Raw genomic sequence first — 20,018 nt, forward strand, 5'->3', positions numbered from 1 at the left:
GTAAGACTGGGTCCATTGCACCTATGGTAGTGGAAGTTTCCTGCCTGTAAGGTAATGGTGGTAATAATGCTAATAACTAATAAAAATAACTAATGATAATGATAATGCGATTAGATGTTAGAATGGATGTAAAGGAATCCCGGACAGAGCTAGCCACTTGAGAAGCGCTCAGTAAACGTCAGCTATAAAGCAGGTGCTAACCCGCTCAGTCCAAGAGAACGAGGAAAGGGAAACTGAGGCCTGAAGCCCCCCAAGCTGCTGATCACAACAGCCAGCCCTTCCTCAGGCGCCTACTGTGTGTATTGGGCAGCGGCGAGGCCGGGTCAGACTGTTCTCACCGCTGTCCCCTCCTACCCCTACCCCTCCCCCGCCAGACCTCTCCCACGACCGGGGAGGAAGTGGGAGAAATAGGGGAAAAAAAAGTTGGCTGAGCCAACGCCTCCCCACTCCCCACCTCCGCCCCTCCGGAGCGACGCAGACCCTTTCGAGAGCGGCACGCAGGACCCAGGCGTCCGGTGCCGGGTCCCTGTCCCGCCCAGCAGCCCGCAGTTGGGTGGGGGAACTCGGAAAGCCTGGAAAACAACCGTCCAACCCGCCCCTCGCCAACCCTTTCCCCCGCTACGCCTCTGGCGCAGCGGGCGGAGGCGACTCCTTTATATAATCGCGGGCGGGCAGGTTGACTATTTCATTTAGGGACCTGGGAGCCCGGCGGACACGAGCTGTCACCCCAAAGCCCGCCCCGGGTACCTTCTACGGTTGGACAAAACGAGGCCCGGGGAGGGCCAGGGGCCGGCCCAGAATCCCCACCCTGGCGCCCCCCACTCCACCCCAGCTGCCCGGGCAGCCGCGACCCACGCCCGTGTCCGTCCTAGCAGTGCGCACAGCCCTCCCCACCCCCGCTGCCAGCCTGCCACGCCCCAGGCGTCGGGGGCAAAGCCCGCGCCCCCCCCCCGCACCCTCCCCTGCGCAGAGGCTGGGGGCCTGTTTATCTGGAGGCCCCCACCCCCTCCACCCCGGGGGGCCCGCTCCCCCCGCGCCCCGGGGAGCTCTGGGGCCAGATAAGCTGGCAAGCTGGCACGGCGCCGCGCAGTGGGGCGGAGAGGTCAGAGGAGGGGGGGGCGCGCTAGGGGCGGGCTGGACCCCCCCCAACTTGACAAAACCTAATAACAACCCGGTCTCCCCGGCGCAGCGGGCGAAACCCCACGGGAGGGCAGAGACGTGGCAAGAGGGGACCTGCCGAGCCTGTTCTGGCCTCCGAAGCCGGGGGGGTGGTGCGGGCTGGGCGGGGGGGGGGGCCGGCGGCTGCGGCACCTTTAAGACAAGGGAGGACCCCTCTTGCCCTCGGAGAAACCAGGAAGGGAGTCGCGAGCATCATACGGGGCTTTGGCTGTACTGTACAGTTACTGTAGGGGCAGTGACGCCGCCGCCGCCGGAGCGAGGGAGAGACGAGGGGAGGGCGAGCGAGGGAGAGAGCGAGACGCGGACCCCGGAGGCGAGCGGCTGAAGAGCGTAGTCCGAACTCCGGGCCCCGGCCCCGTGCGCCCCGGCCCGGCCCGGCCCCGGCCCGGCCCCGCGAGGTAAGTCAGCGCCAGGCGCGGCCCCTAGCACAGGGTACAGGGTGGGGACAAGCCGGGGGCTCTGCGCCCACCCCTGCCCTCTCGGGAAGGGGAGATCCGAGGACCCAGGGACGTTCCGCAAGTTTAAGAGGAGGGGGTGGTTGGCAGCTGCTTGGAGGCTCCAGGCGCCCGGGATCCCGAGCCCGGGGAGGGGGCGCCACCGGGATGGGAAATTGGGGGCGAAGTGCATGGGCTTGTGCGCCAACCGCCTCCCCCCACAATCCCGGGTGCATGGCTTTTCGGGGCTCCCAGGCGCGCGGAGAGCGGGGGAGGGGAAGCGGGGCTGCATTGAGGGTGGGGGGAGCCGGCGTGGGGAGAAGGGGGGCGCGTCGCGTGCTAAGTTTGTTGCTGAGTACTGGGGGCGCTCTCCTCGGCCCAGGGGCCTATTCCGTGCTGCGTCTATACGTTGGAGTTGGCCAGGATTGAGCTCCATGGGGTACGGGGGGGAGGGGGCTGAAAAACAGGGAGGGGGGCTTTGCTGAGGAGGGGGGAGGGGTGGGGTGTCCGGGTGGGCGGGCATGCCCGCAGGGTCTTCTGGGCGTCGTAGTCTTCCTGCCACTTGCGGTAGGTAGACGGCAGGCGGCTCATACTACAAGTCCCAGGATGCGTGGCGGCGGCGGCCGTCCGCGGCCCGCGAGTAGGGGCGGTGCGGAGGAGGGGCGGTGAGCGGCGGGCCGGCGAGCCAATGGACGCTGGTGGATCGCGCGGTGCGGTGCTGGGGCAGACCCAGCAGGCTCCGGGGCGGGGCCTGAAGCCAGGCTCCCCTCGCCGGGGGCCGGTGGCTGTCCCCGGCTTCCGGCTGCGCGGCCCGCGGGCCGGCCCCCTTCCCGCCCCGGGGCCCCTCCCTGCCTGGTTGTGTAACCGTCCCCAGCCCCCCCCTCGGCCCCCTGCCCCGGTGAGGGGGGGGTCACCCACTCGGTGTTCCCCGGGGAGGGCGGCGGCCGTGGCGGCCGCGCGGCGCAGGCGAGCCCGGGGATGCGCGGCCTACTGCAGGCCGGGCCCGGGCGTGGGGGAGGCGGGCGGGCGGACCCAGATCCGGGGTAATTTGCATCACCCTCCCCCCAGTCCGGGTGGGGATTGGCCGCCGGCGGCGGGGGGTGGCGCGGGGCCAGGCTCACTGCCGTCTCCTGGCCCCTCGGAGGAAGCCTGCCCAGCCGCCGCCACCGCCGCCGCCGGGGCCGGGCCCCCTCGCCGCTGACCTGGGAAGGAGGTAGGAACCCCCCGCTCGGGCGGTGCGGCGGGGGCCCGCAGGCCGGGGCGGGGGCCGCGCGCTGCGGCCGGCGCGGGGGAGGGGGCCGCTTCCTGCTCCTGCCCGGGCCTGACTCATCCCTGGGTGGGGGGACCGGCTTGGCCCCTCGGCCTGCCCGCGCGGCTGCACTGCCCCGGCCCTGGGAAAGGGGGCAGAAAGCACGCCTATGCACTGCCCGCGCCCCCAAAGCGCGTGACCCTGTCTCCTCTGGCCCGGACCCCCCTCCTTTCCCTTGACGCCACCACCACGTGCGAACCCTGAGCCCGGGCAGAGGAGGGGTGACCTGGTGGGATCTAGCTCCCTCTCTCACTCTACCTCCCTCCCCAGCGAGGGGCCTGGGAACCAGGCAGGGGCCTGAGCCAAGTGCTAGAGCTGGGTGTCCTCCCACCCCCCGCATCCCTGGGCTCAGGCCTTTGCGGGTTCTGGGAGGCACTGCCCGCGCTTGCTGGGGAGCCTGGTGGACCGCAGCAAGAGAATACTGTCACCCAGGCCGGGACACCCAGTGGGCACCTACTAAATGTTTGGGGAATGCAGCCAGCAGTTGGGAGATCGGCAAGGGGGAGGCAGGCAACTCCTCTTTCCCCCTAGCCAGGTGGCGGAAGTGAGAGAGCTGTTGGCGCCCCTTCCCCGGGTGTGCCCACCTGGCTCACCCATGGGTGGCAGGCCTGGTTTGCTTCCCCTTTCCCTGCCAGCTGCCTCCATGTGCAGGTTGGCCTAAGAGAGGGAGAGGACGTCTAGGATTCCATAACCCCCCCCCCCCCAACAGGGCCAGGGCGTAACCCAGAGTGTGCCGCTCCCACACTGGGGTGGGGGCCTCCCCAGGACCAGCCAGTTACTTCCTATTGGCAGAGCTGGTCTTGGGAGAGGTCCTGATAGTCCAGGCTGGGCCCTGCTGCTCCAGGCCAGGGCGGGGGTGGGGGAGGACTTTGCCCCCCAGGACCACCCTGGGTGGGGCCCCTAGGCCATGCCCCCTAGAGCTTGCCAGGCACTTATCAGCTGGGTTCGGGTCTCTGTTTACCGCCAGCCATCGCTGTGGAGACCAGAGCCTGGGGGATAAGAGCGGGGGGGGGGGGGGGGGGTGCGGCAGGAGCCGATGGCTAGAAGAGCGAAGCCCTGGGATCCGCATGCCTAATGAAGAAAGAAGAGCCATCGGGGACACTGAAATTTTAATTCGTGGGCCACTTTGGGGGGGTATTTATTGTTCAATTCTGATTGGCTGCCTAGTGGCCAGTCAGCACCCAGGCTGTGCCAGGAGCCACACAACTCTCAGCAGAGGCCCTGGGAGAAGCTGCCTGGGTGGCTGCAGGGAGTTGATGCATCCCTTTCTCTGTGTGGGAGATTGAGGCCCAGCAGAGCTCAGCCTTTGTCCAGTGGGGAAGGTTCCAGGGCAGCAGCAAATCCTGTGTTTGCTTTTTTACTTCCCTTCTTTCCTGGGGCCCTCTGACCCACAGCCGGGTCAGGCTGGTGGTAGTCCCCATCAACATTTGAGGAAACTGAGGCCTAGAGGGGAGACTGAACATGAGTGCTGGAACTCAAGGACTTAAGGCAAACCTCAGAGTGGATGCCTTGTTTGGCAGGGGAGACTGAGGCCTGGGGGAAGCAGAGAGCAGCCCAAGGTCGCCCAGCTAAAGCTGTGCCTGACCCCTGTGGTCTGCCTTCCCCTGTGGCCTTGTTCAAAGTCCTCCCTGTGTCCTACCCAAGGGACACCTGCCCACCTGTCTTCCACAGGGCGAGGAGGTTGACAGCAGGTGCCTGTTGGCCAAATAGAGCCTCCCTGGGACTTATTAAACTCTTTACCCAAAGAGAATAGTGGGGCTCAGAGAGGGCCTGAGGTACCCAAGGTCACACAGCATGAGCCACAGCTCTGTTTTCCAGCCTTCCCTGGTAGGCACCTTTAAGGCCTTTGACGCCCTTTCTTGCTCCCCCGCCCCCAAGCCACAGCCCTGCACCTTGGCACCTTGGCCACCAGAGATGGGCAGGGCTCTGGGTTTTATGACCCATTACACCTGAGGAGGTCACCTCACAAGAAGGTAGGACTCAGGGCCAGCCCCTCTGAAGCTGAGCCAGTCCTAGGAGGGTAGCTGCTGGGCTTTCCAGCACCAGCGCACTTGCTTCGTGACCTTGGATATGCCTTCTGGCTTCTTGAAGCCCAAGTGTTGTCTCCTGCTTCCTCTGGAACATGGGCTTGTTGTAGGGTCCCTCTGGGTGGTGCCTGCAGATCTGCCTGTTTTCTCCTTTCTTTTCGTGGAGGAAACACCTAGGTCTGCTCGGAGTGCAGCAGGGACTATGCTGGAGTGTGTGCTGGCTGGGTACCTGAGAGACCGTGAACTGCTCTGCAATAGCCCTAGGCAGTGGGGGACCAGAGGAACAAGCTTGGGTGGGGGCCACTGTGGTTCAGTCCCAGCCCGGCCCTTGTCTCCACCTGAGGTCCGCTGAGGGAGGTCACTTTGCCCTGCCACCTTGAATTTTCCCATCAGCACAATGGGGAGATTACCTTCAGCCTAGAAATGTCATTGTGAGGATTTCTTCAGTGAATCCTCAGGAATGTTTGTTGAGCCACTGCAGTGCAGTGTCAGGGTCTGTGGGAGCCCCTCCTGCACTCCTGTGCTGGTGCCCCTTGGGGTCAGGGCCCCTCCCCTGAATTCAGAGGTGTTGGCTGGACTCCAGCCCTGCCCTGGGTGCCCTGGGTGACCTCTGGCAAGCCTCCCTTTTTTAGGCCATCATAAGGCAGCTCTGAGGGGGTGTGGGAATAAGCTGTCCTCAGCCACAAGGCCCCCAGGGTGGGGGATTTAGTCACCTGCTGGTACCTGGGAGCAGTGTGTGGGGGAAGGGGAAGGCGCCCTGGGAGGACTAGTTAGGCAGGACGGAGCCAGGTGGCCTGTGTTCAAATCTGGCTCTGCTGTGTAAACCTGGGCGAGTCACTTTCCTTTAGTTTTCTGACCTGTAAAATGGGGCCTCAATTACAGACCCTGCCTCCCAGAGCTGTGAGAACAGATGTGGAGATGATCGAGATCAGACCTCTGTTGCCCTTAGGGCCCGAGGCCCAAGCTTGGAGCACCAAAGTGCAGGTGCCACCTGGAGAATCTGGCACTCCTTAGGAGCGTGGCCAAAGGACCAGCCCCTCCATCTGTCCTCCCAGCAGGCTGTGGACGGCCACTGAGTAGAAGCATCCCCACCCACATCTTTCTGGTTTAACTGGAAAACAAGGCCTGGTCCCATCTCCCATTGGGATATGTTCGATAGGAGGGAACGGGCCAGATTTATGGGCACAGGACACTGGGGCCCCAGTGGGCCCCTACCTACTCAGGCAAGAGGCTGAGTACCCCTTTGCAGTTTCCAGGCAGAGCCCTCCACCTACTCAGGCTGGGGGTGGAGGTGGGGGTTGTGCCAGCGCTCCAGGTGACAAGCAGGCCTCAGGGGAGGGAGGGAGAGGTCTGGAGGCAGAGAGAAGCAGGACTCCTAGAGGTCGCCCAGACCTCCCATGGGCATCTGGGAGAAGTAGGGTAAGCAGGTGCAGCCTGAGCAAGGGCAGGGTAGACAGTGATGGGATTCTTCGAATCCTGGCTTTGCTTACTTCAGTGACGAGAAGCTCATTCCTTCCACCTCACCCTGAATGGCTCTCTTCCCGGGGCTTCCTCATGGAACCCAGTCTTGGGCTGTACTTCCTGGCGCATGACAGCACTCACAGCGTGGGAACAGGGTGAGCCCGAGCCCCACCCATGAGTTGGGGGTCAGCAGGATCCCCATGACCTCATCCCCTCACCCTCACCCCCCGCAACACACACACTTCCCACTGGGCTTGCAGTCTTCCTGCCTCTGGCCCTTTAAGGCTGGGGCAGGAAGCCCCTCCCCATTTAGGGCAATAAATGGACACATAAAATGGCCGAGGGCCTGTTTGCTGATTTCTGGCCAGAGGGAGGCCTGTGAGGACAGGGGGAGGGCTGGCGATGGGCAGCCAGCAGTCACCCTGAGCCTTTGGTGCCCACCCCCTCAATCGGGACACTGAATTCCTGTCCCATTAAACCCTTGTCCAGAGATTGGGCCAGGCGGGGATTGGCACCAAGTCAGGGTAGGGTAACCCGTCAGGACCAACCTTGCAACACAGGCTGTGTGCCTGGGAGGTGACGGGGGCAGCCGGGCGTGGGCCTGGCAGCTGAACCTGGATACCAGACTTGCTGTGTGACCTTGGGCCAGCTGCCCACCCTCTCTGGGCCTGGTTTCACTCCCCTGGCTTCTTCCTTGTACACCACAACCCACTTCCTTGGCACAGTAGGTGGTGAAGTTCAAAAAATCCCTCATCCACAAGGGGAGAGGTGAACAGCCTTGTTGGGGACACACTAGCACACAGTAGGTCCCCAGGCAACATTTGCTGAATGGGTAAGAGTAGGACTCTGGACTTAGAGAACCCCCAGCCCCCTTGCCACTGTCATGACCCCTGAGGAAACAGGCACAGAGAGGCGCTCCCTCTTGCCCAAGGTCACCCAGCTCAGAAGTGGAGGAGCTGGGGTTTGGATCTGGGCTGCCCATGTGTGACACATAGTTGGTATTTAATGTCTCTTTGGTTTCTTTTCATATTCTTTGTGGGTACAGGGGCCTTGACCCCTTGTGGAGCTGTCCCTGTCTTAGACATTCCTCCAGAACGACTTTGGGTGGCAATTACCTGAGTAGTGTGGGTGGGAGGAGGAGGCCCAGTCCCAACCCTCACCTTGTGCCTGACTTTGGAAAGTCTACTCCTTCCTTGGGTCCCTTCTCCTAGGTACCTGCCTTCAGGCCTTTGCCTCTACTGTTCCAATGCCCAGCATACCCTTCCTGTGATCTCAGGGTCCTTCCTGGGTGACACCTGCTGCTTCTGGGACCAGGTCAAGGCATTCTTGACCTCACCCTGGTGGCCTAGCAGTTGAGTGGCATCAGCTCAGGCTGCTTCAGGTCAGAGAGTCTGAATCCCCACCAGCTGGTCTGGCCATCTCTCCAAGCCTCTCATCTGTAAGGCCAGAGTTTTATAGTGGAGAGGATGAAATGAAGGTGCCTGGTTAGCTTCTGAAAATTCCCAGGTACAGAGGAGGCCCCCATGGAGGACTGAAAGCCAGCCTGGGTCCTGCCTCCTTGGAAAGAAGCTCCAGCAAGTGATCCTAGGTTAGATGGGAGGTGGGACCAGCACTGTCCCATGGTCCTGTGTGTGTCGGCTAGCAGTGGGTGGGGCTGGGTGTGGGTTCTCAACAGCTGTAGCTTTCATCTGGTTGAATGCTGTGTTCCTACTATGCGCCACCCAAGGGAGGGCCCAGCAGAAGGGCCTATGAGTGGCCCATAGGGAGGAGGGCACCCCACCTCTCGCTCAGGAGGAGCCTACCAAGGCCCGCCCCTAGGCCTGCCAAATCAACTCAGAGGCCCCAGGGCAGGTGATCTGGGGGATGGAGTTGTGATGAACACAGGTGGGTGTGGGCCTGAGCTCAGGGGATCCTAGCACTGGCTGTTGAGGGGAAGGGGCTTCCTGGAAGAGTTTTGTTGGCTTGCCACTACCAAGGAAACTGCTACTTATGGGGTACTTGCTAGGTGTCTGGTGCCAGGGCACACAGTGGGTGTTTTACTTCCAGGCCCCACCTGACCCACCAAGAGGGCTCAGCCCTATTCCTTTTCCCACCTAATAGGCTTAGGTGGTGCCCACCTTCTTATTAGAGAGAGAGCCTTGAGAGGCCCAGGTGGGGGTGCTGGGCCTGGGCCTGGCAGGCAGGAGGGATGTGTTCCTGGGGAGAATGTGGGTTAGGTGTCTGCAGAGCCAGTTTAGTTTCCAGGGCAAGGGTGGGTGGGGAGCCAGCCTCTCACCTCTTATCAGCTCTTGGACCCCAGAACCCATGGATCAACCTTGATAGTACCCTTGGGTGGGATTCCATAAGTCTCTTAGCCTTGGTTTTCTCATCTGTAAAATGGGGGATCCTGCTTCTCTCATGAGGACTTTTCTCAGCTGGCACATCCCTAGACCTTGCCCTTTGAGGAAGGAGTCTGATGGTTATCTGGAGAAATAGAGTCTCCTTCTGGGAGGGGACAGGGACATGGACACTCAGGTCCTTTGCACGTGGCCCACTATACCCAGCTGGTGGAGACCAGTGCCCCATGTCAGGCTTAGAGCCCAAGCTTGCTCCTTTCCAGCTGGTTGGCTTCCGGCAAAGTGGAGGCCTGGGCATCTTAACACTTGAAGTAGGGCTGTGCCAGCCCCCTGGCCTGGTGCTCTCAGTTGCTCATGGGAGGGTGGTCATGGGTGGGGGTGAGTCACCTGAACTATTTCAGGTCCCAACCTTGAGGCAGCTGGAGACAGCTCAAGGTCCAAGGGGAACTTAGAGGCACCTGGGGGACAATGGCAAGCAGGGCCAGGGTAGCCATCTTGTTGCATTAGTGGCCTGGATGGGGAGGGGCAGATGAGGAGGGGCCAAGGCCCGTCTGATCCAGAGCCCCATCTGCCCACTTACTCCATAGAGCCAGGGGCCAGACGGCAGATGGTAGCAGGGGGTGGAAGCTGCCACAGGGAGCTCTTCGATGGCCGAGCCTCAGATGGGAGCCTCAGATGGGGTCGACCTCCATCCTCCTGCTCCCAGCAGCCACAGCTGAGCTGACCCCCGACTCCTTGCATGTGCGTTCGTGCGCCCCCCCGCCCACTGAGGGCTGACGGAACAGGGGTGAGCCGCCGCCGGGAGTGGAGCAGCTGGTGCAGTCTTTGGGAAAGAGGGCAGGCCTTAGAGAGACATCCTGGGAAGTGTAGTGCCTGCCTACCTGCCCTGCTGCACACAGGCCTCTGTGTCAGCCCAAAGACCTGGACCCCACTCCCAGGGTGGCCCTGGGTCAGCACAGTCCCGTCCTGGCCTTGTGCTGGGCTGCACCAACCCCGGGCTCACTTGCCAGGCTGACCACCTGAATCCCACTCTTGGCTGGGCGGCCTTGGATCTGCACAGTCCTGTCCTGGCCTTGTGCTGGGCTGGGCCACTTGGCTGGGAGGGGGTGGGGGGTATGTCCTGGGGTCCTTGGGAGGCTAAGGAAGGCCCAACTTGGCTTGTTGTCTGCCTTCCAGGAGCTCTGGCCCAAGAGCTGACTGGTTGGGCCTGGAGGAATGTGGGTTGTGTTGGGTGGCTTGGGACAGCCGGGGGCTCCCCAGAGAGGGTGGAGGGGTGGGGACAGGAGCCAGAGGGTTGCACAAGCGCCCAGTGGGTGGATGAGTCACAGCCCAGGAGAAGGCGGAAAAAAGGAGGGGTGGGGAGAGGGGTGGGACAGACAGTTCTCAGTGGCCTGGCTCTTCCAACGGCCTCTGCCCATTTGACAGATGGGGAGATTGAGGCCTGGAAATTGACAGGGCCTTGTCCTGGCTGCACAGTGGAGACAGGTGCTGAAAATTGGAGAGGGCTGGGCAGGCAGGAGGCTTCTCCTTGACAGAGTTGGCCGGGGTGGCAGGGGAAAGGAGTGTCAGGTGGTAGCCTGGTTTCCCCCGTTACTCCCTCGCAGGGCCATGCTGAGTCCTGGGGGCTCCAGTGGGACAGAAAGGGGTTTGTCCTTCAGAGTCATTGCCATACTGTGCCAAGGCAAACCCATAGTCCCAGTGACACCAGCTGGATTTCTGTATCTCTGCCTTGCCCCTGCCTACTGTCTCAAGAGCACCCCAAGAGAACTAGATCTCGCCCTGAGGCTGCACTATGTGTCAGAGAGGCCTGGTGGGGATAGACGGCCAGGCTAGCTGCGTACTAGCCCTCAGGTCAGACGCCCTGGATTTAGCTGGGGTACTGCTATGGGGCCTTGGGCACACGGGTTGCTCTCCCTGAGCCTTGTCTTCTCATTTCTGCAGTAGAGACGGTGCTGCCTGTGGGAATGCAGGGGGCTAGGCATGACAGCACACCGTAGGAGCCTTGGGAAGATCACCACCGTGGCCTCCTAGGGAGGGTGTGGGTAGAAGGCTGAGCTAAGAGTCACTAAGAAACAGCCTGTGTCGGGGCTTTTTTCGAGCACCTACTATATGTTCCTTCATCACCACAAATTGCCCTTTGGATGGGCACTTCTGTGAGCCCTCTGGCGGAGGGGTGGGTGCCAACCTTCATCTCTTAAGCACCCACAGTGGGTTTTGCCAGCACAATCTCACATTCTGCAGTCCAATGCAGAACCAGATATGGACTGCCCTGGTGCACACCTGGGGAAACTGAGGCTGGGAGGGCAAGGTGGGGCACTACTCCGTGGGTCTCAAACCCTGGTGGTGTCCCCCCATACTCAACCACCCCTTCTTCCTTGGTGCTACAGGTCTCGGCGCAGAAGATGGCTGGCGGCGTGGACGGCCCCATTGGGATTCCGTTCCCCGACCACAGCAGTGACATTCTGAGTGGGCTCAACGAGCAGCGGACGCAAGGCCTGCTGTGTGACGTGGTGATCCTGGTGGAGGGCCGAGAGTTTCCCACACACCGCTCAGTGCTGGCAGCCTGTAGCCAGTACTTCAAGAAGCTGTTCACGTCGGGCGCTGTGGTAGACCAGCAGAACGTGTACGAGATCGACTTTGTCAGTGCCGAGGCGCTCACGGCCCTCATGGACTTTGCCTATACGGCCACGCTGACTGTCAGCACAGCCAACGTGGGTGACATCCTCAGTGCCGCCCGACTGTTGGAGATCCCTGCTGTGAGCCACGTCTGCGCTGATCTCCTGGACAGGCAGATCCTGGCAGCTGATGTGGGCACCGACACCGGGCAGCTGGACATGGTAGATCAAATTGATCAGCGAAATCTCCTCCGCGCCAAGGAGTACCTCGAGTTCTTCCAGAGTAACCCCATGAACAGTCTGCCCCCCTCTGCAGCTGCCGCCGCCGCAAACTTCCCATGGTCTGCCTTTGGCCCATCCGATGATGACCTGGATGCCACCAAGGAGGCCATGGCCGCCGCTGTGGCTGCTGTGGCTGCCGGTGACTGCAATGGCTTGGACTTCTATGGGCCTGGCCCCCCGGCTGAACGGCCTCCAGCTGGGGATGGAGACGAGGGCGACAGCAACCCGGGCCTGTGGCCAGAGCGGGATGAGGACAACCCAACCGGGGGCCTCTTTCCACCCCCCGTGGCCCCAACGGCTGCTGCCACGCAGAACGGTCACTATGGCCGGGGTGGGGAGGAGGAGGTAGCCTCACTGTCAGAGGCAGCCCCGGAGCCAGGAGACTCTCCCGGCTTCCTGTCGGGAACAGCTGAGGGTGAGGACGGCGAAGGGACTGATGCAGACGGGCTTGCGGCCAGCACCCTGCTACAGCAGATGATGTCGTCGGTGGGCCGGGCGGGGTCGGCAGCAGCGGGGGACAGTGATGAGGAATCAAGGGCAGACGACAAGGGGGTCGTGGACTACTACCTGAAGTACTTCAGCAGTACCCATGAGAGTGACGTCTACCCAGCGTGGTCGCAGAAGGTGGAGAAGAAGATCCGGGCCAAGGCCTTCCAGAAGTGCCCCATCTGTGAGAAGGTCATCCAGGGCGCTGGCAAGCTGCCGCGGCATATCCGGACGCACACCGGTGAGAAGCCTTACGAGTGCAACATCTGCAAGGTCCGGTTCACCAGGTGAGCCTGCGCCACTGTGGCAGGGGGCTGAGGGTGGTGGTGGGCTTCCTGGGTTCTTTGCCCAAACTGTAGCCACGTGTGAACTCCCTCGTGTACACACACACACACACACACACACACACACAGCCTCTGTGGACAAAGGCAGTGCTGCCCTGCCCTGGAATGACACCTTCATTTCAGGACACCCCCCCACGTGCCCCTTGAGAGAGTCCTTTGGGTGGGGAGAGTGCAGGCACTAAACCAGATGACCACACAGAATCTAAAACGTGCCAGGTGGTGCTGTGGGAGGCTGGAAGGAAGAACACCAGCATTTGCTCTTCTTTTTCCCATGTCTAGTTCTTCAGGGGGCGAATTTTTGCTTTGGGAAAGGCCCACAGCCCAGTAGGAAGCCGAGAGCTCTGGTTGTTTGAGTCACTTTATGTCTCCTGTGAGCCTGGGAACTAACTTCATTCAGCCAACATTTTTGTACCTGCTGGGTGCCAGGCCCTGATCTAGGTGCTGTGGATGCAAAAATAGACAGCCCGAAAATCCCCATGGGGGCGACGGAGCATGTGTGAGATAGAACCGCAGAATTGATAACACTAGCTGGTGGAACACGCTAGGGAGGAGAAGAGCGAGAACAAGGGGATGGCCGTGGGTGCTGCTGTGAGCAGAGCTGAGACCTGAAGGAGGAGGGGAGGGAGGGAGTTGTGGGGAAAGGGAAGGGCAGAAGAGCAGCCAGTGCAAAGGTTCTGAGACCAGTTCAGCTTGGAGAATCACCCAGGGGAGGGAAATTGGCACAAGAGCCACAGGGCTTGGTCCTGGGGCGGGAGTTTGGGGCTGGGCTAGGCTGGGGAAAATTTGTGATTCGGCCTTAGAAGCCTAGAGGTAGCCGGCTGGGCCTTGCTGGCCAGCCTAGTGGGGGTAGGGGCTGACGTGCAGGGGCCTGGCCAGGCTGGGTGACTCAGCACCACCCCCTACCCCCACCCACCCCGGGGTTCCCCCAGCCACACCTACCCATACTGAAGAAAGAAGCCATTGTCCCAGCTTCCCAGCTCTGCCTCATGGGGACAGGGCCGGGGGGGCTGACCCCTAGCCCCTTCCCCAGCAGGCCAGGAGAGGAGGGTGTGGCCTGGATTTCAGGGATCTAGAGTGCCAGGCAGGGGCAAAGGACACACCAGGAAGGCGGGCAGTGTAGTTGGTGGCCTGGCCCACCTCTTTGGTGAGATTGTGGTTCTGGTAGTTTTAGGGGCTCCCTGCTTCTCCAGATGCGGGTATGGAGTTGACTGTGGGCCTTGCCCTCAGGGGTCTCTGGCCTGTGAGGAACAGCCTGGTGAGGGCATAGCAAGCCAGGGTCTGGAGAGGGGAGCAGGCTGACCTGTGACCCCCACCACGGACCTCAGGCTGTTTCATCCCGACCTGGAGTTCTTTTGGCCACCCCACTCCTAACCCAGGGCTGATCCCATTTGCAAGTCAGGGAAACTGAGGCACAGAGAGGCACCAGGCCAGGTCTCTCTTCTCCCACGAGCCCACCTGGCTTCTTTCTGTCCCTGACCTAGGTCCCCAGCCCCCACCCCTTCCTCCAGGCCCAGGGGCCCCTCTGAGTCACACTAAAGAGTTGAGTAAGCGGGGCCTGTGGTGGCAGGGGCTATAATTACCCAGGCCGGGGCTTGGGGTGACGAAACTGGAGCTGACTCCACCTCCACCCCAACTTGGCACAGCCCCTGACCCACTGTGCAGCTCAGTGCAAGTCACTTGCTTCTCTGAGCCTCAACCGGGACATCTCTGTGTAGTGCTCGCACTGTCAGAGTCCCTGCTGTCCCCTTTGTGACCCGGCCCCATGCAGTGGTCTGGGCAGGGCACCCAGGAGACTTGGCAGAGCCCCAGACAGGAGGCCTGTTATCTTCCTTCTGTTGATAGGATGAGGAATTCAGAGAGGTTTAGCCTTTTGTCCAAGGCCACACAGCATGCAGGGTCCAAGGCACTTTTCAGACCGTTTCAAGGGAAGAGAGGGCCTCTTTGTACCCCCTTGTACCATTTTGCCCAGGACTGCCCCTAGCCACAGCCTGCCTTTCTAAAAGGGTCACAGTTTCAACCTCAAGGCCAGCAGGGGTCAAGGGGTTGTCTCGGGAGGGGGCACGACCCAGCGCCCGCTGACCCTCACCCCATCCACAGGCAGGACAAGCTCAAGGTGCACATGAGGAAGCACACAGGTGAGAAGCCATACCTGTGCCAGCAGTGCGGGGCGGCCTTCGCCCACAACTACGACCTGAAAAACCACATGCGTGTGCACACGGGCCTGCGGCCCTACCAGTGCGACAGCTGCTGCAAGACCTTCGTCCGCTCCGACCACCTGCACAGACACCTCAAGAAGGACGGCTGCAATGGTGTTCCTTCACGCCGTGGCCGCAAGCCCCGTGTCCGGAGCGGGGGGCTGGGGGGACCTGACCCCAGCCCTGGGGCCACTGCGCCGCCCAGCGCCCCCGCCCCACCTGGCTCCCCTGAGGCCCGGCGCAATGGCCAGGAGAAGCACTTTAAGGACGAGGACGAGGACGAGGAGGAGGCCAGCCCTGATGGCCTGGGCAGGTTGAATGTAGCAGGCGCTGGCAGAGGGGGTGGCGATGGGGCCACTGGGAGCCCTGCCGATGGCAGCTTTGCGGCTGGACTCGCCTGAAAACCAAAAAGAGAAAACAGAAACCCAAGAGACAGAGAAAGAGCGAGAAATCACCCACCACCCGTAAAAAACCATACAAAAAGAAAATCTATCTATATACAGATATCTATATCGAGATATATATATATACAGATATATATATATATATATATATATGAAGCGTCACAGAATCTAGGATAGTGCTTTTCTCAGATTTTTCTCTTTCATGATGTTCTCTCCCTCCATGGGGACTCTTGCCCTCCACCCCCAGCTCCCCTTCCCCCCATCCCATCAGTGGGTTTTGGGGCTGGTTTGGAGTTTGTGGGACACAAGGGTTCTGAGTTCCCTCCTCCCCCCAGGTGCCCCCAGCATGGGGTCTGGGGTCCCATTTGAGACCTGGGCAGGGCCCCAGGCCCCAGGCAGGGATGTGGGCTGCTGTAGGGGGTGGGGAGGGTAGGACTGGGATGGGCTTTAGTTTTTTCCCCTTGCTGGTTTCTATGAGTCTTTCAGATAAGACCTTAAATGATTTCTGTCTGCTGTGAGTGGACGTTAAATTGGTCCCTGTCCCTCCCCCCCACCCTCCTTCCTCAGGGCACTTAATAAGTGGGGGTCTCCCCCTTGATCTCCCCTATGGTCTCGTCGCCTCCCATCCTTGCCTGTGGTCCCCTCTGTCTCCTGGCCACTGAGACACAAATGTATTTATTTCCAGGTGTGGAGAAAGGGGGGAAGACAGGAAGAGGGGGTACCAGGTGGCTCCCAGGGGCTCCTGCTACCTTCCTTCGTGGCACTTAAAACTGGTGGGGCACCTGGAGGCCGCAGCTTAGAGTGCCCCGACCATCTCCATCTGTGTCCCCTGACCAGGCCGCCTAGACCCCCATGCAAAGTTTGGAGATTTAAAACTTGTCTTTACCCTCTCCTCACCTCTCCCTTGAACCTTCTCCCAATTTTTTAAAGCACTTTTTAGATTGTTTTTCCCTCTTTTCCTCCTTAAAAACAAAATTTATATATATAGAGAGATATATATATATTAAAAATATATACTTTTTCTCAGAGGAGCAGGCAACTGTGGGGTGAGGCAGCCAAGGGCAGAGGGAACCCAGGGTCTTATGGTGGCAGGGATGAGGGGAGAGAAGAGTCCAGAAGTTCCAGTGTCACAAAAGCAATAAAAAGATTTTACAAAATGAAAGGAAAAAAAAAACAACCAACCAACCAACCACAAATAGAAGTCTCGGCACTTTGTAACAGAACGGGTACTATATCTTAATTTAAAAACATGTTTACAAGTTGCAACCAACTTCTATGAAAAGTTGAAAAGACAAAAAAAAATAAAAGAGAGCGAGAGAGAGAGAGAGAGAGAGCGCAAAAAGAAATTCCTAAAAGCTGATTTATTTTTGTACAAAATAATAAAAAAAACCCCACCACCAGATGTAGAATCCACTTCTGTTCCCCGAGCTGAGAAGGGGGTCAGGAAGGCCGTGGGTGAGGGCGAGGTCTTCTGAGGGAGTCTGTCCTTCGCCGTGGGTCTCTGCCTGGCAGGCAGGACTGCGGGGTGTTTGTGTTTCTGCCATGTCCCCCGTTCCCTCCCATTCTGCCCCCTTTTTCTGATTTAGAGATGTCTTGTTACCCACTAGCCATACAATGGCCACCCGTGTCTGTGGGGACCCTCCTTACTGACTCCCTAGCTCAGGGATGGGCCCAGGAAAGGGCTGGCCTTCCAACCAGCCAGAGCAACCCAATCTCCCCCCAACCCCTGCACCTGCCCCTCAACCTCGCTGTCCTCCCACCCTCGCTGCTTCCTGGCTTTCCACCTTCCAACATGGCCACCTTTCCTTGTGGCCACTGAGGAGCTGCCATCTTGGGTATGCCATCCCTGTCGAGGTGGGTGACAGGGGGCCCCTCCTCCAGGGCTTTACATGCCCCCAGGCACCCCTCTTTTTACTCAAAGGCACTGACTGTCATCTGGGGGCTGGCACCTGCCTCCCCCAGCCTCTGGCTCCCCAGAGGCCCGGTGTTCACCGAGCCACAGGCCACGGACTGGGGCCAGGGCAGGGGAGACCACGCTGCCAGAGGCCAGGGCTCCTTCACCCCCTTCTGCATATGCAACGCCTAGTCTGGGACCCTGTATATAGGCACACCCTGCTGAGCTGAGATCTTCCTCGTCAAAGCCCGAGGTGGGGAGGGTGCCCCTGCTCCCCCCTCTAGTTGCTGGCCTGTCTCCCGTTACCCCTTTGCTCTGTGACAAACCCCATCTTCTCATCTATTTCATTTTCTTTTTTTAAAGGGAAGCTTTTTAAGAAGGCAACATTCATCATTGTTTCTACAGGATAGTTTTCGTCTACTCCCGGCCTCCCCCAGCCCTTCAGCCCCACAAAAATGTCTCAGGAACCCCCCCTCCTGAGGGGGGTGGCAGGGGAGCCCAGGGCCGCGTGGCCTCGGTCACACCCCGGCATCACGGGGAGAGCTCTCTTCAGAGGACCGTCTGTGGAGGTCAAGCACAGAGCTCGAGCACCCAGGCCAGGGGTCCCCCCCACCCTACCCCGGCTCCCAGAGAGGTTCCCTGAGGGGATAGCCCTCTCCCCCTACCCACACACCTCCTTGCAATAAAACCAACTGAAAAACTACAGCTGTCGTCCTGGCCAGTGGGGGTGACTGGACTTGGGGGAATCGAGGCCTCTGGGACTACGGTGGGGGCATGGGCTGAACCCCGCCGAGCACACTTTAACACAAAGCTCCTTGGGAATTGCACTAAACCCCAGCTTCCGCAGCCCTGCCCACCCACTCCGCCTTAACCCCTCTTCTGCTGCCCGCCAGCCTGTCCCGGGGGCCACAGCATCTGCATGGGCCCAGAGCCGGGACCCCTACCCGCCCAGCCCAGCCTCCAACTCCGCGCAATCACATACTGTATATAGATGTGGATCGATTTTATTTTTATTCTTTAAATTAAGGTTGTGATAAAGTGTTGCCAAAGATACTGCTGAATTCTCGTGTTTCAGGAAACAAAATATTTGAGGGGGAACGTGCTGACTGGTCGGAAAGGACACAGCAAACAGTTTTTTTGTTTGGTTGTTTGGGGTTTTTTTGTGTTTTCTTTTTTTGGGGTGTTTTTTTTAACTGCCTGGTACAAAAAAGAAAAAAGACAAAGTGAAATTGTTATTTCCATCATCTTGGTGAAGTTGTGTGGATGTGTGTGCGCGCATGTGTGTGAGAATGAGGTCCAGGCTGGGGACTTCAGGTGGAGGCTCCGGGGCAAGCTCTGCGGCAGGGGTGGCGGGTGTGGTGGGACTGGGGGCCTAGAGCCTCCACCTGGTGTGGTCTCCAGCCTGCAGGACCTGGAGAGGAAGGTAAATATCCTTGCTGCTGCTCCCTGCGTAGCCCCCCTACCCTGACCCTGACCCCGCCTTTTGAGATTAAAAGAAAAAAAAAGGCCAAAAAAAAAAATAATTTAAAAACCAGTGAATGTAAAGTGCCGGACCAGGCCCAGCCGGGCACGGGTGCGGGCCTGCGCCCAGCCAGGCTCCAACAGGCCATACCAAAGTCTGCCCTTCGGGCGGCCTGCCCGGGAACCCCGTGTGGCCATCTCGTCTTGTCACCCTGTTTCTACAGGGCTGTCCCTCTGCTTCCTTCTGAGGGGGGTCTCAGGTGGGAAGGGAGGGTCCTCTAACCCCATCCAGGGTCTTCTGGGGAGTCTGCACTACTGAGACCTGTTGTTTGTGTCACACGTGGGGGACCAAGGCAGGGGCGAGGGCCCTCTGGGACCGAGGCCATCCAGGCGGCCAGGATTGTAGGAGGCAAGACAGAGAGTGAAAGGAAAAAAAAATTAAAAACCAACAAAAAAAGCAAAAATCCTATTTTTTGAGAAAGAAAGATATTTATATTTGCAGTTTTATTTTAAAAAGTTATTTAAGCTGAGGAAGCAGCCTTCCTGGAGTGGCGGTGTCGGCCAGCACAGGGCGGGTCAGGACCTGGGGGCCCGGGCGCCTAGGAGTCATAACCTCAGAGTTAAGACTAGCTCGCACTAAATATATAAATTTTCATAGTGGGGTGGGGGGCAGGACCAGGAGGTGAGGGGGCTGGGGAGACCTGCACCCCACGGCCCGGGCTGCCTGGAGGCCACGGCCAGGGGTCCTGATGCCCAGGTACCCTCCAGCCCCACCCAGGCCCAGACACAAGGTGCCTTGGACTTTGGGGGACCAGGCCTGGTGAATGGGGGGACGGGGGCACAGAGCACAGACATTCCATAGACTGTATTTGAGAGTCTTTATAAAATGTGGGAGATTTAAAAAAATGATAAAAATGCACTTTTGGGGGGTGGGGGGAGAAGCTTTAAAGGTAATAAAAACAAAAACAAAAAGACAAAAGATGATGAAAAACCGGACATAAAAATCATTTTTCTTGTACATAAAAAAACCACTAAACGCAGCCTGTTACGACCGCTGCTGCCTCATTTGCCTGATTTTGATGTTCTTCTGTGTTTCGTTGGAGGGAACCTGGGGAGTGGGGAGGGTTTTAGGGGCCCCTTCCATGTGGGTTGGACACCTGGTTTACATCACTTGGGGGCCCCTGACTTGGGTTTCGGAGGACCCAGTGCTCACCAGCTTCACCCTTCCTGCCAAGCCTGGGGGAGGAGTGGGGAAGGGAGGGGCCTGGACACAGTGACTGAGCCTCTGGGCTCCAGGGTGGGGTAGGTGTAGGGCAGTGCTGGGGCCTGCACCCCTACGGAGGCGAAACCCCCAGACGAGGGTAGGTGGCTCCAGGAAGGGGCCGAGGGACAGTAGGGGCAGACAGGAAAAACTTGCTGGGTGGGTTCCTTGGTCACCTCCAACTATAAGGTTGCTGGAGGCCCTGAGGAGGGTGACCTTCACTGGGGAACCCCAAGTCTGCCAGAGACCTCCAAGGTACAGTCCCACATTGGGCCTCAGTGACCTGATCATGAAACTAAGCAGGCTGCTCCTGTACATACCCAGGGAGGA

General features: G+C 59.8%; 1 protein-coding gene across 2 annotated transcripts; it reads left to right on the forward strand.

The window, feature by feature from the left end:
• The first annotated feature begins 1,309 nt into the window (after positions 1-1,309).
• Positions 1,310-19,480, forward strand: ZBTB7A (zinc finger and BTB domain containing 7A). 2 transcript variants are annotated; one of them, XM_045830863.1, is made up of 3 exons: positions 1,310-1,577; positions 11,134-12,416; positions 14,571-19,480. In XM_045830863.1, exons 2-3 carry the CDS (start codon positions 11,149-11,151, stop codon positions 15,067-15,069), a joined length of 1,767 nt encoding a protein of 588 aa, XP_045686819.1. In that variant the 5' UTR covers positions 1,310-1,577; positions 11,134-11,148; the 3' UTR covers positions 15,070-19,480. The 2 variants fall into 2 exon arrangements, with proteins under 2 accessions (XP_045686819.1, XP_045686820.1); XM_045830864.1 differs by lacking the exon at positions 1,310-1,577 and adding an exon at positions 2,511-2,826.
• Positions 19,481-20,018: the final 538 nt, after the last annotated feature.

The sequence above is a fragment of the Phyllostomus hastatus genome, unplaced genomic scaffold (genome assembly GCF_019186645.2).
Source record: "Phyllostomus hastatus isolate PE091 unplaced genomic scaffold, TTU_PhHast_1.1 phas_contig_159, whole genome shotgun sequence".
NCBI classification, from domain to species: Eukaryota; Metazoa; Chordata; class Mammalia; order Chiroptera; family Phyllostomidae; genus Phyllostomus; species Phyllostomus hastatus.